Source organism: Poecilia reticulata, linkage group LG5, assembly GCF_000633615.1.
Source record: "Poecilia reticulata strain Guanapo linkage group LG5, Guppy_female_1.0+MT, whole genome shotgun sequence".
Lineage (NCBI taxonomy): Eukaryota > Metazoa > Chordata > Actinopteri > Cyprinodontiformes > Poeciliidae > Poecilia > Poecilia reticulata.
This window is the reverse complement of record NC_024335.1, coordinates 9,571,731-9,587,063: the sequence shown is the minus strand read 5'-3', so window position 1 is coordinate 9,587,063 and position 15,333 is coordinate 9,571,731. Positions and strand designations below refer to the sequence as shown.

Below are 15,333 nucleotides of genomic sequence, written 5' to 3'. Positions count from 1 at the left end.
GGCGCAGTGTAGGGTGGAGTGGCGCAGAGCTGCATGGCGTAGCACAGCAGCATGGGGTAGCACAGAGCAGCGTGGGGTGGCGCAGTGTAGGGTGGAGTGGCACAGAGCACCGTCGGGTGGCGCAGTGTAGGGTGGGGCGGCACAGTAGCGTAGGGCGGCGCAGTGTAGGGTGGAGTGGCGCAGAGCAGCGTGGGGTGGCGCAGTGTAGGGTGGGGCGGCACAGTAGCGTAGGGCGGCGCAGTGTAGGGTGGAGTGGCAGAGCAGCATGGCGTAGCACAGCAGCGTGGGGTAGCGCAGAGCAGCATGGCGTGGTGCAGTGTAGTGTATCAAAGCGTAGCCTGGTGTAATGTAGCGTAGCTTTGGGGCTCCAGCCATGTTGATGACTTTATTCTGACAGGCGCAAACTGATTGGGCCGAGGGACGTCACATATCAGAGGAAGACTGGCCACATAGTTAACGTCAATAAAACCCTGGAAGCAGAAATAACGTCTTGGTGAATTTAAAATTCCAGCAGATGATTTTCCAAGCAGGAGACAACAGTTTTAGGAATAAATCCTTCATTTGGCTGCTTCTCCTCCAATAGATTAAAGTCACTTCAGAGCTTCTGCATCTGTTCAAACCTATGAAGCCCACTGAATAATTAGAGATGTAATCACCTGCAGCTGCGCTCTAATCTCTAGAGCAAACACAAAATGCTCCAAAGCTGAAGGAAAATCGTCTTTTAAGAAAAAAAATGTTTTGGTTCACATTGATTTAGATGCAGATAATGTGCGGCATAAAGATTTAATCTGTTAAACACGGTCAGCACAGACAAAGCTCTGAGAGCCTGAAATCTCCTCCAGCAGTAGATCCAGCTCACATGCAGATGATTACAGCCGAATCATCAAAATGTTCTGCTGTGGAAGAGCAGAGACGGGTTACCACTAGTGCAGAGGTTGTTGCAGGAGCAACAGACAGAAAAGATCCTGCAGCAGTGGAGTGGCACAGAGCAGTTTCCTCCTGATTAGTTGGTAATGATCTGGTGTTTCAGGGAGGACAAAATGGCTCCAAGATCAGACCTTGGAGATCAGATCAGAAACAAGTTTTGGGTTTTTCTTTATTGTTTGGTTTTATTTCATTGTGACTTTTTGTTTAATTTAGTTTTTAGAGGGAGTTTGCTAGTTTAAATTACTTATCAGTTAAATGTTGCTTCGGTTTTTATACTTTGGCCTTTTTACATTTCTGGACAAAAAAAATAAATAACCAAAGTATTGTGCTTATGTTTACATCAATTGGATAATGAATTGAACATTAACTGACAGGCGTTTTCTCCCAACTGTGTTCGTCGCCATTTTGCGGTTTAGCGTAAGCTCCGCCATGAGTATGAAGTTCCGTAATTTACCGACAACTGACGTAAACTGCAATTTCACGTCAGTCCGAAAGGCTAATAAGAAATATTCATAAACACAAAACAGTGTGAATGGTCATTAAATCCATAATATTCATCATGGATTTATCAATATTACTAATTAAACATAGTTCTGAAAGAATAAATCATTTCACTGAAATCCGAGCCAGAACCGCACCGCATTCTGGGAGATGTAGGCAGAAGGCTTTAGCCGCTGGAAAGTCTCACTGGTTCCAGCGTCACCAGCCGTAACCAACTCACTCGGTTTGGTCATTTAGCAACAGCACAGCAGCATTTAAGGTATCACCTCAAAACTGCTTTAAAATGAAAAAACGGCGAGGCGTGAAAACTGGCTAAAACACTCACCCGTGTAATTTCTGACGTCATTGGAAAAGATGCACATTTATCAAAGAAGTTACTACGAAAAACGTCCTGGAAAGATAGACGGACATTTCCGGGTGTGCAAAGCCTCACTAAGAAAAAGAAAACTAGAGCAAGAGCAAACGCAAATGTGTATCAGACTTTATCACGTCCAGAGGACTCCAAAGCTTCGAGCTACATTCAGTCATTCTCCCGGCGCCATGTGGTAAGTCGGTAATCAAACTAGCGAACCCCTACCAAGGTCATCATCCCATATTAAATATGAAAGAAGGATTGTTTTCAAGTCATTTTTATTGAACAAAAATGTTTTCAAAGATCATGTAGGAAATACATTATAATACAAATGTTGCACAAACGAGACTAACAGAAACAGTCTAGAAAAGGGGGTGAACATGACTGCATACAGACTGCGGAGGGGTTGGGATTTGGGGGCACACGAACTTCACCAGAACAGAGAAGGACGTCTGTAAAGGCGATCACCCAACACTGATGCAGTCTCGGTTAAAACAGGGAAACCGCCGCCTTCATAGAAAGGACCTTCATGTTTTTCCGAAGTGGACTTGCTATTCCAACCAATCACCATCCAGTTTCATCAAGTCAATGACTGATTGCTGGTTGCTTCACTTAAAATGATACAAACTAGTTTTATGTACCTGCTGCTTTATTAACCTTTCAAAGATCATTTAATAATTTAAAACAAACCGAAAAAGCAACTGAGAAGATTTTAGGTTTCAGCTTTTTTCTCTAAGCTACTTTTTTTTAGCATTGAGGGGGAAAAAAGATTTTTGTCTTGTGAATTGTGGTTTAACAGCAGAAAATACACACGGGTGTCACAGATGCCATGACAATGGACTCAGCTGGTTCCTCACAGTATAAACACTTAGAAAAAGCACAGACGGCGGCTTGTCGTGCTCATCCCAACCTGCAGGGGGCAGCAGCGCCGACAAGTCACTGCTCTTAAATGCACCAATCTGAAGTAGAAATGAAAGCAACGTTGACATTCTTGGAGGAGCACCAACGATCCCACCAACAAGTAGCACCTGTTGATCGAACCAGTTCAACCAAGAAAAATGATCCAAACACTGTTTCCAGAACCAGAACACGATTTAGATTTACAATTAATAATTAATCTGGATTATTTAATGGGCCAGAAACCAGTATCATAGAGTGAAGAGGTTATAAGTTAAATTACTGTGAACAAAACTTTCTGAATCTTAATCTGAAACCAACAAACCAATAATCAGAAAACAGTTGATATTATAGGAGGCCTGTTGAAATCTCAGATGAAAACATTAGAAGACCAGATTTGTGTTTTCTTTTTCTTTTTTTTTTCTTTTTGCGGTTTTTTTTTTATGTTCCGTAACTAAAAGACATCAAATATTCCCTGCAGTAACATAAGAACTCATTTCTCAGTCTGTTGATGCACCAACCAAAGGAACACTTTGTGAATAACTTATTGTCTAATTAATGTTTCTGTGGGCCCAAACTCTTACTGGTCATCGTCCCAGAGACACAAACAAACAAATTAGAAAAAGAAACTAAATATTTTCCCTCTTTAAGTCGAAATCGATTAAATAAAAAAAAAAAAAAAGATACTTTTGTCCTGACATTAGCTCCATTTTCCTTCTTTCAGGGAAATGAGCAGAGCGGCAGAAACAAGTAAAAAATACTTACATTTCTAACAAAATGCGTTTTAATTTCCTTAAATATTTTCACAACAGCTGTCTGAACTCGACACCTTCTGAAAGGAGAAGAAATTGACCTTTGACCTTCATCTACGGCAGAGCGGCTGGATGACTGTTAGGTTTAGCGTAGCGTCGACTGAACAGTGAACATGTACCAGCGTGGAGACAACAGACGGCGCTTCTGTCCGGATCCGCAACTCGACCCGGCAGAACCGCAGGTACGACGTCAGCTACAACCACGGACCGTTTCGGACCGGTCCAGTGGAGGTCGACGGATGGGAAACACTAAGATCTGCTAACGGACAAAGTGAGTTTGGGTCGGGGCTTTCACTGCTTCTGGAACCGGAAGTCCCTCAGAACGTGGTTGAGCGGTTGGATCTGGATCACCGGAGAAAGGTTGACCTGCAGGATCTTCTGCGCTTTCCTGCAGGCCTCCGCCACAGACCGCGAATCGTCCACTTTTATCACTTTGCGTCCTAAATTTTTCTTGTCCTTCCAACCGTTTCTCTGCCGCGTGGTGCCTGTCATTCCCTTGGACCCCGGAACATCCTGGTGGAGGCCGTTGCCCCTCCAGCCGTTGCTGGTCAGGTCTGTGTGCGTCTGAGAGACCGGCCGACCGTTGGCGTAGAAGAACGGTGCGGAGTCCCCGATGAGAGCGCCGTCCAGCCGGATCGGACAGGACAGGCTCTTCTGACTGAACAAGGCCACGGCTTTGGTGGGCGCCCCGCCACCGTTCTGAGAAGGCTGAGACGGTATTCCTGATAGCGTTGGAGGGAGCTGCGGCGAGGGGAAGGAGACGGGCGGCGTCTCAGTCTCCCAGACGGTTTGGATCTGGAGTCTGGCCGTGTGGAAGCCGGACAGGCCTTCGATGCTGGTCAGTCTGAGGCACGGCTGCACATCGTCCTCTAACATTTCTACAGTTTGAATTGGTGTCCTGCTGCAGACGACGGTGTGATGGTCCACCAGAACCTCCGGAGGCCGAATCCCTTGGATCCTCGGGCTGCTCCTCTCGGTGGTGCTCCAGGACGGATGAACCTCCCGCTTCTTGACCTGAGGCTTCCTCTTCCTCTTCTTGGTGGCGGGTCTCACATTCTTGCTGACCAACTTGAGCATCTCCTCTGTCATGGGTAGGCTGGTGCAGGAGCGGTAGCAGTACACATCCTTGCTGCGCAGAATGGTGGGCCTGTGGCCTTCCTCGCTGAGCTCCTGCAGGAAGGTCACCAGCTCCTCTGTGCAGGAAAGGTCTCGAGACATCGGGCTCAGGATCTTCAGAGCGTCCAGCAGGACATTTTGTCCTGCTGAGGAGATGCGGGACCAGGAGTGAACCGCCCTCCGCTCCTCATTGGCAAACGCCAATGGCCGACAGACCAGGGGACCTTGAGGTGAAGCAGCCATGTTTGTGAACCTACAAGGGAAAAAAGCGAGTGAAGCATTAGCAAGGTCACCGGTTTAAAACAGAACCATAAACTGGACTCCAGATTGGGATTTTTGAAAATATTTGACCTAACAGGATCAGTAGGTTTTTACATGAATATGAAGAAAATCCTTGAGTTTTTGACAAATATGTGCAAAATGAAACAGGCTCTCTAGTTAGGCCAAAGCAGCATTCAGTTACATCCCCACTGATAATAAAATCTTTACTGTTAATCAGAGATCAGTTCACTGAAGAAAAGCTGATAACATTTAGCCTAATTTTCCAAACCAGAGTCCAAATACTGACACAGTTGTGTTAAAAACAGCCACGGCGTTTCTACCTGCTACATAGAAGACTATCGTCAGCATAAGCCTGAAAACCTGCACCATACAAACAGGCACTATAAACCAAAACCAAGTGAACCATGAACAAGGCCTTGGAGTACAGCTTTATTCATTTTCCAAGTAATTTCTCACTACTTTTAAGAACTCATCATTCAAGATTCACAGGATGATTTGAGAACAGTTATTCTGGTCACCAGGTTCACCAGGTTCAGCGGAAACTGTGCCGAAAAGCCGTTACACTGAGGATCATTAGTGGATACCTAGTTGTAAAATCTTGTAAACATCAGCAGTTTTTAATGCACGTTTTGAAGCATCGCATTAGAAACAGTTGATGGAAACTGCAAATTTTGAAACAACCTATTCAATTTCACAAAATCTTTGTACGCTCCTTTGAGGTGGTTTTTGGCTTTTCTGAAAAAGAGCTGTTGTGATCCAAAGCACTTCACGCTTTGAAAGCTGAGATGGAAACAGGTTTATCAAATAAGCAGCAAACTTTTACCTCACACAGCCATTTCCACCGTTAGAATTACATTTCTTCGTATATGGCTCTGGACAGCGCACAACATTACCAATACTAGCTGACATGACAGAACAATTACAACTTGCCTGATAGCAACATGCTAGTTTGTAACCTCTGCTGCTACGGACAGCATCAACATCTGACCAAATTACGCTTTGCATAGCCTGGTTGATTCGCTCCAAACCAGCAGATGGAAACTCAAATTTCCATGACAGGCGGCTGAAAATGTAACTGGAGATGACAGAATATAATCTTTTACAACTGTTAACTTATGTTAGTAGCTCACCCCATCAGAGGGTGAAAGACTGAATGTAGCATGAAGTGCTTTGGAGTCCTCGAGATTTGATACACAAGTACAGGACATTTACCATTTTATAGGAGCTTCTTCTAGTCTTGTGTACAAGGAAATGGCCATAAAGACCTATTTTTTGGGTCTGTATGGCCAGAGACAAAACCACTGACCAAACTGCCTGCAGCAACAGCAAAGTCCTTTTTTCTTTTCAGCAGGAACTCAAGCAGCCAGACAACTGCAGTAACAAGTAGGGTTAGAAGACACGGTTGGCCTGGAAGTATCAACCATGATCATTTCTGTGAGAGGACTACTTGTTGACACCAACAGAAGAGGATAAATGGCCACATCCCCTTAATGAGTGCCAAAGACTGAACAGGATATTACACCTCATTCGAGTTGAAATGTTCATAAAACGACCACATTTTAGATTTTTTTACCTCCCAAGGACTGGTTGCACTGGTGTGATGCAATTTTTTTTCAGGTGCTGAAAAAACAGGTTACATTTACGACCAAATTCATCACATCTTACTGTCCTGCTTCTGGGGCAAAACGAGAGAAACTGAGGAACTTACTGACCAGCCAAATCTCACAGCAAGGAATTAAGATAACAGAGACAATCGCAATTATTTGCAAAGATTTACACTCGGACTCGCAAATAACATAACTTCAAGCAACTCTTTCAAGTGTTCAAGCCAAATTACATTATGGTACAAAGTAAACGTCTTAATTAAGCTGTTACCCCCATTATGTGCACGACAAAAACACAATCAGAGAGTCTGCATAATGTGACACATGGACATCACATGCATGAAGTGACTTCTCACTACATCGACTATGAGTGATGCCTCGTCAGGTTGACCATGGTGTATTATAAGCCTGGTGGGCTGCCAGGCTTTATTTCCCTCCATCCCTCACTAGGCTACAGCTACATTTAGCTTGGCCTTTATATTAGTGATGTCAAACTGCACTCTTCGAGGACAGTTGGACATCAACACCTTATCCCCGCTGTTGGCTACTGGCCTTGCATGCTCTCCAAATTTTTTTGTAACTCGATTTGAGGCCCATTCTTGCTTGGCTCAATGCAAACTTTTAAAAGTGTGACTATAACTTAGTCTTTAAAGTTTACGTTGAGACGCAGTGAGAACTTTATGATTATAATCCGAATTAGAGTAAAATATTCCGACTGAGCTTCTGTAATCCATCGTCCCAATGTCACACCGATGTGATTCTTGACTTTTCGGCTTCTTTGTCTCCTGAATATCGTGTAAAAAAAACTCTAATGTTTTATGTTAAATGCATTTTCTTGCAGTGAAAATGGTGAAATGGTGAACGATGGTGTCTAGTAGGAACCAACTAGACGACTTTTAGACTGGCTGATTCTGCGCTCTGCAATGACTTCTTGTCGCTTGTCATTGCAGAGCGCAGGATCAGCCAGCAGAACTTTGTCAGCTTGTTGCATCTAGACAGGTAAAGACAGGAAGTGATTACAGAGTTCCTGATTTTATATCATTGTTACTGGTGTTTAAAAAATATATGATACATAAACAAACAATGGTTGGGGTGAATGTAAAGCCTGGTGGCCCTGCAGACCACTGAGGGAAACCCTGTTTACTGACGAACAAGAGAAAAAACAACTCTGATTAACCACATTTGATTTGGAAAACTGGACCTGATTACTGCCAAACCGGTACAGTCAAGAAGCTACACTATAACCTGTCAGGCAACATGAAGTAGGCTGACAACCAACAAGACAAACTCTATCAGTCTGGACAGGATATAGTCACTTCTAAAGCTTTGGGACGCCAGAGAACCATCATGGTCCAGTGGAGGACCTTTTATCTTCCCTGATGACGCGGGCATATTTCAAGACAAGATTCTTTGGGCTCAAATTGTGAGAGACTGGTTCAGGGAGCATGAGACATCATTTTCACACCTGGGTTGGCCACCACAGAGTCCAGACGTTAACCCCTTTGAGAATCTTTGGGATGCGCTGGACAAGGCTTTGCTCAGCGGTCAGACTCTACCATCATCAATGCAAGATCTTGGTGAAAAATTAATGCAACGATGCATGGAAATAAATTTTGCGACATTCCAGAGTCTTATCAAAATAATGCCACAGAGAATGTGTGCCGTAATCAAAGCTAGAGGCCAACAAAATATTAGAATGTGTCACCGTTTTTTGGGGGGGTCAGGCATTGTATTTAGTCTCATGCATGGTCTCTTGGGGTGTTTTAACACCGGAGCTGTATTATCCACCATAAACAGACTAAGATTATTTTATAAATCACTTAATTTTGGCACAAGTGAAAGCTCATCCAAACGCTTGATCTACAGAACAAGGAAACACCAGTCCTCCAACAAACCGTTCTTTCTTGGTTAACTTCCAAGTTAACTTGGTTCAGACCGTGTGAAAGCAAACAGTCTGTAAATCTTTTCTTATCCTGTCTTGGTATGCAAGCATGAGCAAACAAGATAACTTTTATGTCTGAAAAAAGGGTAGCATATTGAGCTTGGGCAGATGAAATTACTGCTTTCATCAGGAGTTTGAGATGAGTTCATGGTAAATGCTGCAATGGTAATAAACATCAGTTGCAATATCTATGCCTATTTTCTCCTTTTCATCTCTTTCTCATCAGTGCATCCTAGACTCTGTGACCTTTAGCATTTTGGGTGATGTCATTAGTGTCCAATGTGAACATCTTTCACTTTTCACTTAGGGTGGGGGTTACGTGGATTGATGTCTGTCTGAGTTTTGGCTCCAGTTATCATATTTATAAATTGATGTGCACCAAACTGAACATGAATATTTATCCAATGCCTATAAAATATTAATGCAAATATCTGATGGGGGTAGTCTAATTCCTCCACAGCAACCCCTAGAAAAATAAGAACAATCAGCCCTGAGCCAAGCTTTGACCAAGTATTTTGCAATTCGTTGCATCTGTGGTGTCTCAAGTCCTATAAAAAAAGACGTTTCTTGGACCCAGGGTCCAAATTGCACAGGAAGACAGCTATTTTGGTCCAACTCTACCATTTTGTGTATTTTACTCCCTTTGTATCCGGGTAAACTCCTCATAGAGCTATGGACTCACGGACTTCAAAACTACCTGTTGTGGTCTTAAAGCATTGGGACAAATACTTATAAAAACATTTTTTCTGCATCAAAGCATGTGAGCAAAAATTATCTTTCACCACAAAAGACAAAAGCGTAACAATAACTTCCACACACAAGCCCGGATCTGTACCAGTGCTGGTCTGTGTAATCACAGACCAGCACTCAGTATATTCAAATAGTCATGACATCACTTTAGCTCCGCCCACTTACAACAGGAAGTGATGGGTTTCACTGCTTAATGTCTTTGTTTTACACTCCTGCACTAAGTTGACTCTACTGGCTGAGCCTCAATCCTGGGTGACGTAAATATCAACATGTGAACCCAACTAAGATTCATGTGGCCATTATAGTTGTGTGAGATGTAAATAAACTTGGCTGAGCTACTACAAAAAATGTCAGTGTCGACACAACTGGCTAAAAACTCTTTATTTAGCTTTGACTCACATAAATACTGCGATGTTTACTACTGGATGCACATCAGCCAGATAGCCTGATAGCCTGGGGATTCGTTGTTTGATGTTAGCGTAGACCGATTTATAAAAAAAACTGTTTCTCAGCATCTTGTGCATTCAAACAACGCATCAACATGTTTAATTGAAGTTGTAGTTTGATTTACTGAAACAAATGACCAGAAATGCTAATAAACAGGTTCGTACCGCAGCTAACGCTGTGTTACATGTGCTGTCGCCATCTTGGATTCTTTCCTCTGGGTGTTCAGGGACCTTCCAGGTGATCCTTCCCATTTCCGAATCCTAAAATTCCGCATTCGAAGGATTTATACAGCACTCCATAATTCTACTGCAAACTACCACCCAGTTAAGTAGTTTATATTTTTAAAATGCTAACATGACTGTTAAGCAAATACGATATTAAAAACTGAGAATTCTTACAAAAACCATGAAAATTTACAGGTTACAAGGCTAAAAGAACAAAGGAGCCATCAGATTTCACATAAAAACTACGACCAGTCGTAGCTTTGAGTACTGAGTCATGCCGATATGTGCGCAAATTTTACGCGTTTAGTTGCTCCGGAGCGCCCCCTCTTTGAAAGCGGATACATTTAAAAACGCCGCTTTTCTGCGCAGTTTACTGGAGCACAGCTTAGCCTAGTCCAACAGCCATGTAGCCGCAAAAAGGAAGCTCCTTTACAACTTTCACAGGTTTATTTAGAGACGTCGCCATTTTTACCCGGTCTAGTAAACTGCCAGCGGAGAGCTACAGTAGCCAAACACTCTCCCAGCAAATCTTCCCTCCGTCTGAGACAGTTTTTCAGGCTGCTTCAGACCTCCAGCCGGCCGGGCCCCTGCCCACAGCGCTACCGGCCGTCGCGTAACCGAGCTGGAGCCGTTACAGAGACAAATGTGAGGCGCAGATGGAGAGGAAGGGGCGTAATTACCTTTTAACGGCGCTGTCTCGGCATCCTCCGGTCGCGGCTGGGTCGACGCTCCACGGTAAAATGGCTGCTACAACACTGGTGCGGATGACAGACCAGAGGGAAGAGGCGGAGGCAGCCGGAGAGAGAGAGGAGGGAGGCGGGCTTAGTCGGCCCCCCTGAGGGGTGGGGGTGGAGAAAAACCAACTGTTATTACTAAAAACATAAATCTGAAAAAAATAAATAAATACATTTAAAAAATCTATCAAGTATAGAAAATAAGTTTTTTCAACAGAATCTCTTTTTAAAAAAAAATAAAACAGATAAAAGGGGGTGGGGCTTGACGACTGGGCGGAGCTTGAACTGTTTTTCTAATTTTGGTACTTGCATTTTTTCATCAGCTACATCATTATTAACTCATGTTGCAGTTATATATATCATATGGATCTGATTCAATCAGATGTTGGATCTCGGAAATTTGGTGTGCCCAACATATCTATGTTCCGGTTGCAAATGGAGAATGGGCACAGATGCCAAAACATATTGCATTCTGGTTTTTTAGGGTTTACTGTTAGTTAGGCTAAGTAGTCGCTTATAGGTGGATACCAAAGAGAGACACACACACACACCGTGGAAAAATAATATGAAGAGCAAATTCAAAGGACTGTTGTATTTATCTTGGCCGGTGAACATTTCAAAATTAGGCTTTTAAGTGGATTGGATCCCTTTGACAAACTAAATTTATCCCACAGATTATACAGTTTTGTTGACAATATTGACATTTTAGCATTTGACTACAAACTCTATGTGACTAACCTAGCTAACTTGGCTGAAAGGCTAATAAAAATATTCATAAACTTTGCTTGGCTGGCCTTGCCAAGTTAGCAAAGATAGCTACCTAGCTAAGCTAAGTTATCTAGCTAACTGAGTTAGCTGCCTAAGTAGCTAACATAAGTAAATAAGTTAGCAACTTAATCTCTTTAGACACATTAATCTGTCTGAACTCTGGTGCGGTTATAATGTTTATGTAAATACCAAGCAGACTGGAGACGGCTCTAAAAGCAGGAAGTGGACCACAGAGCATGGCATTCTGGGTAAATACAAAAAAAAAACAAATGCGCAAGTCTAACGCTAAGGTGAAAAAGAAATCCTACAACTACTTAAATCTGTCACCACTCCATTTTTGTTTCATAAACAAGAAAGTTGCGCTCAGTGTCTTCTTTGGTGGTTCTTGTTGCAGCGCCACCATAGGCTTGGAGGGGAATGGATTTTTCTAAAGATCTAGTTTTGTTTGTCACAGCACAGTGTAAAAGTAAACCACAGCAGCTGAAAATGTAACAAATGTTGCAATTTGATTGACCGGAGTGTCGTGAAACCTGGTATAAGCATGTGAGATCTGTCCAGGTACACGCAGAAAACGGAATAAAGGCCTGAGAAATAACAGTAAACCTTGTATAATGATTTAATGATGATTATGGTTTGTAACAGGTTTAAAATAATAATACACATGCCAATGAAGGAATGTCTGTAATGTATAATCAAAAATATATGTTCTGTACTTTTAATCAGCTGAATGTTATAATACATCATGGAAAGTAAGGGTTGAACAACTTGATTGTCATATAAGGATCACTGATTGTTAAGATTAAACATACTGAAGTAATAGGTCAACAAAGTAACACATTGATTATGTTTTGTAAGAAAAGAAAGGCTTAGAAGGAGAAACTGTGTGGAGTGAGTCATCACTGAGCGAGGGCGTGGCAGAATCAGAAACAGATGGTCAACGGAAAACAAGGAAAGTACCGGAGATGTTGTAATGAGGTATGAATGAGTCATAAGAGAGTTGGGGAAGGTTGGGACTTTCCACAGACAGTGAGACGCAGTGGGAAGGTTCTAAAGTAACACAGCCCTGCCCCGTGGACCGCCCTGGGTTGAGAGGGCTTAAAAACTGGAGCACAGGAGAGGAAAGGGGTTATTCGTCCGCGGCGCAGAAGAGGAGCCAACAAGAGGAAGCAGGCTAAAGGCCAGCAGAGGACTACACCCCGGGACCAAGGGAAGCTCAAAGACTTCACGCTGCCAAGAAGGGACGAGTTCCACCAGACACCGACCCTGGTTCCAGATCCGACCAACTCCTCTGCCTCTACCCAAMGCTCTCAACTCTGTCGCAGCCGACTTGGAGAAGAGACGGAGGTCATTTAATGACAAAGATTCTGCACGTTAGAAGGACAATGTACAGTTTTGCTCCGCTTCTCTTCAGAAAGAGGACTTTGCTCCGGCTGAACAAAGACTCTGACCAAGGACATCTAAAGATTACAGCTGCCGAGACCAAGAACCATCGGGTATGAGTTGACCTCCTTCCCCCAAAGCCTCGCTCAGTGAACTTAGCGACACAGGTTAGGGATAAGAACAAGGATAGGATGTGATTGATTTTAATTTGATTTTATTATATTTTTACCTATTTCATAAACTTTGGGAAATTAACCTGCTTGTCATATGCCCCTGCTAAAGCTTGCTTAATAAAATTATATTCTAAAATTCCAAAGAGAATTGTGAACAGTGAGTTTAATTGTGTCAGTCTTAATTATTGTTGGTTCTCCTAAATATGGTAAAGTTAACATACATGATTCTAGAGATAGGGTGGCTTTGTTTTCCTCTGGTGAGTGTTAAAATAATGACCCTGGGACTTAAATCACTGAACTTAATCTGGTCGTTAACAAGTGCCGTTATATTAGGAGAGGAGCTACCGTTAACAGRAGTGGYTGKAGGGGTTAYRCAGCTGTGAGGGCTACTCAGCTGATTGTTCCTCAACTGTAAAGGGTCATAACTTCTGGATCGAAGGTAGTCAGAGCTAGACGAGTCCTTTCCGACCCCAGTTTAAACAGATAATTCTCTACAAACTATCTCTAGGGTAAGACCCAAGTTTTGGGGATTTTCTGGACCTGTTAGACAGAGAACTGGGCAGTAGTGAGTCCGAAGAGTTGTGAGTCGTAGGCGGGACTTACTATTGGGTAGTAACAAACAGGAGTCTACTGGACTATCAGGTGTGAAAACACCCAAAGTTTGACATTTTTCTGAAAATGCAGAAATTACCAGTGTTAGGAAATTCCTCTCCAGAGCAAAACCTCGCAATGCTGCAGGACCCAACAAAATATCTGGCTGTTTGGTTATGAACTGAGAAGAGGAACTTACAGACATCTTGAACATCTCTCTGAGCCAAGCTGTTGTCCCTGCCAACTTCAAGTGTACCACCGATACCCTTATTCCAATGATTTTATTCTGATTTTATTATTGTCTACTAGTTAAATATTACTTTTTTTTGCTTAGTTTTTATTAGTTATAGTAGTAGTTTAAGTTTTTTCATACTTTGGTTAAAAGTTCAAAGTATTGTATCGTGATGATATTATCCATTGATTGGGTAATGAATACACAACAGAAAAAACATTTTCAAAAAAAAATGTAATCAATTATTGTTAAACAATAACTGACTGGAGTTTTCTCCCAACTTTTGTTATATCGCCATTTTGTGGACTAGCATAAGCTCCACCAGGTGGATTATGGAGTGGCTAATATAAATATTCATAAACATGAAAACAAATATCATATCTTTAATTTCAGTATATTTTAGTTACAGTGGCTTTGCATACCCTGTGAACTTGTCCATATTTTGTCACATTACAACCACAAACATAAATATTCTTTGGGATTTAATGTGAAAAACCAACACAAAGAAGTACATTGAGGCAGCAGCTTTGTTATCTTTAACTAAGCTATTTTAACAACAGCAAACAATCACTCAAAGCTAATTAACATCATTGGCTAGCACCCCAGAAGAGAACTGACAGGAATCTGTGGCAATGGATGTGATATTAGTTGGTGGAAATGTTGTATAAATAATTCAGATTACATTTGGGCACACAGTATTTAGGATTACTGGATAATACAATTTGAATAAAATGCAACAGCGGTGGTAGTCCTAATAATAATTCCAACCTGAGGAAGACAACAGGTCAGAAGAGGAAGACAGTGGAGGCTTTGGTGAAGAGGAAACGGGTGGAGACAAAGAAGGTTCATTAGGAGAACACAATGAAGAAGATGATGATAGTGCTTCTGATGAAAGGGGCAGAAGATGATGTAGTCAGCACTTTAGTTTATGGCAACTCTGAGGTTAGCGAGAGATGAAGATGGCGTCTCTGGAGAGGATAATGATGGCTGCTCTGGCTGCTCAGATGAAGAAAATAAAAGTTCAGGAGGTGGTGATGAAGAAGCTCTGGAAGGAAGATCTCTCCTCAGGACGTTTGCCAATTCCTGGATGTTAAGTTTGTGCAGAGCCGGACCAAACCTGTGGTTGTTTCTTATCTTTACCCCCAGGGGTGAAAGTAGGGGGGTACGGCTGGGTACTGCGTACCCCTAAAAGATTTAGCGTGAGTACACAGTACCTGCAAGAGAGGGGAGCGGCTGTCTGCTGTAAAAAAAATCAATGGGTTCACTAATCAGCCGTGACTGATTAGTTTTTCAACAACAATCTAAAACACGACTTAATCAGTTAATAAATAACTTTTTTCCCCATTTCATATTGTTTCTGAACTGTTCGTGCTTTGCTAGATCAGGGCTGCAACACATCGATTGCGGAAGGTTTTGAGTCGATCTCGGCATTAGGTGACAAACTGAACGCAGCCAGGAGGCTGAGAGCAGCACGTCCTCCTCTGACTGGCTTATCAAAACGTTCATAACTTTAACAAAAAAAGTCAACAAAACGTTTTCAAATTAATGACCCAACAAAAATAATAATGTCAATAATTATTGTTTCTACAAGGTGTTGCACA

The 15,333-nt window shown here is 42.4% G+C and overlaps 1 protein-coding gene across 1 annotated transcript; it reads right to left on the bottom strand.

Annotated features, from left to right (window-relative positions):
* Positions 1–2,041: 2,041 nt before the first annotated feature.
* Positions 2,042–10,726, bottom strand: ccdc71 (coiled-coil domain containing 71). The gene is made up of 2 exons (XM_008408858.2): positions 10,535–10,726; positions 2,042–4,858 (listed from the first exon to the last, which is right to left on the bottom strand). Exon 2 carries the CDS (start codon positions 4,846–4,848, stop codon positions 3,781–3,783), a length of 1,068 nt encoding a protein of 355 aa, XP_008407080.1. The 5' UTR covers positions 4,849–4,858; positions 10,535–10,726; the 3' UTR covers positions 2,042–3,780.
* Positions 10,727–15,333: the final 4,607 nt, after the last annotated feature.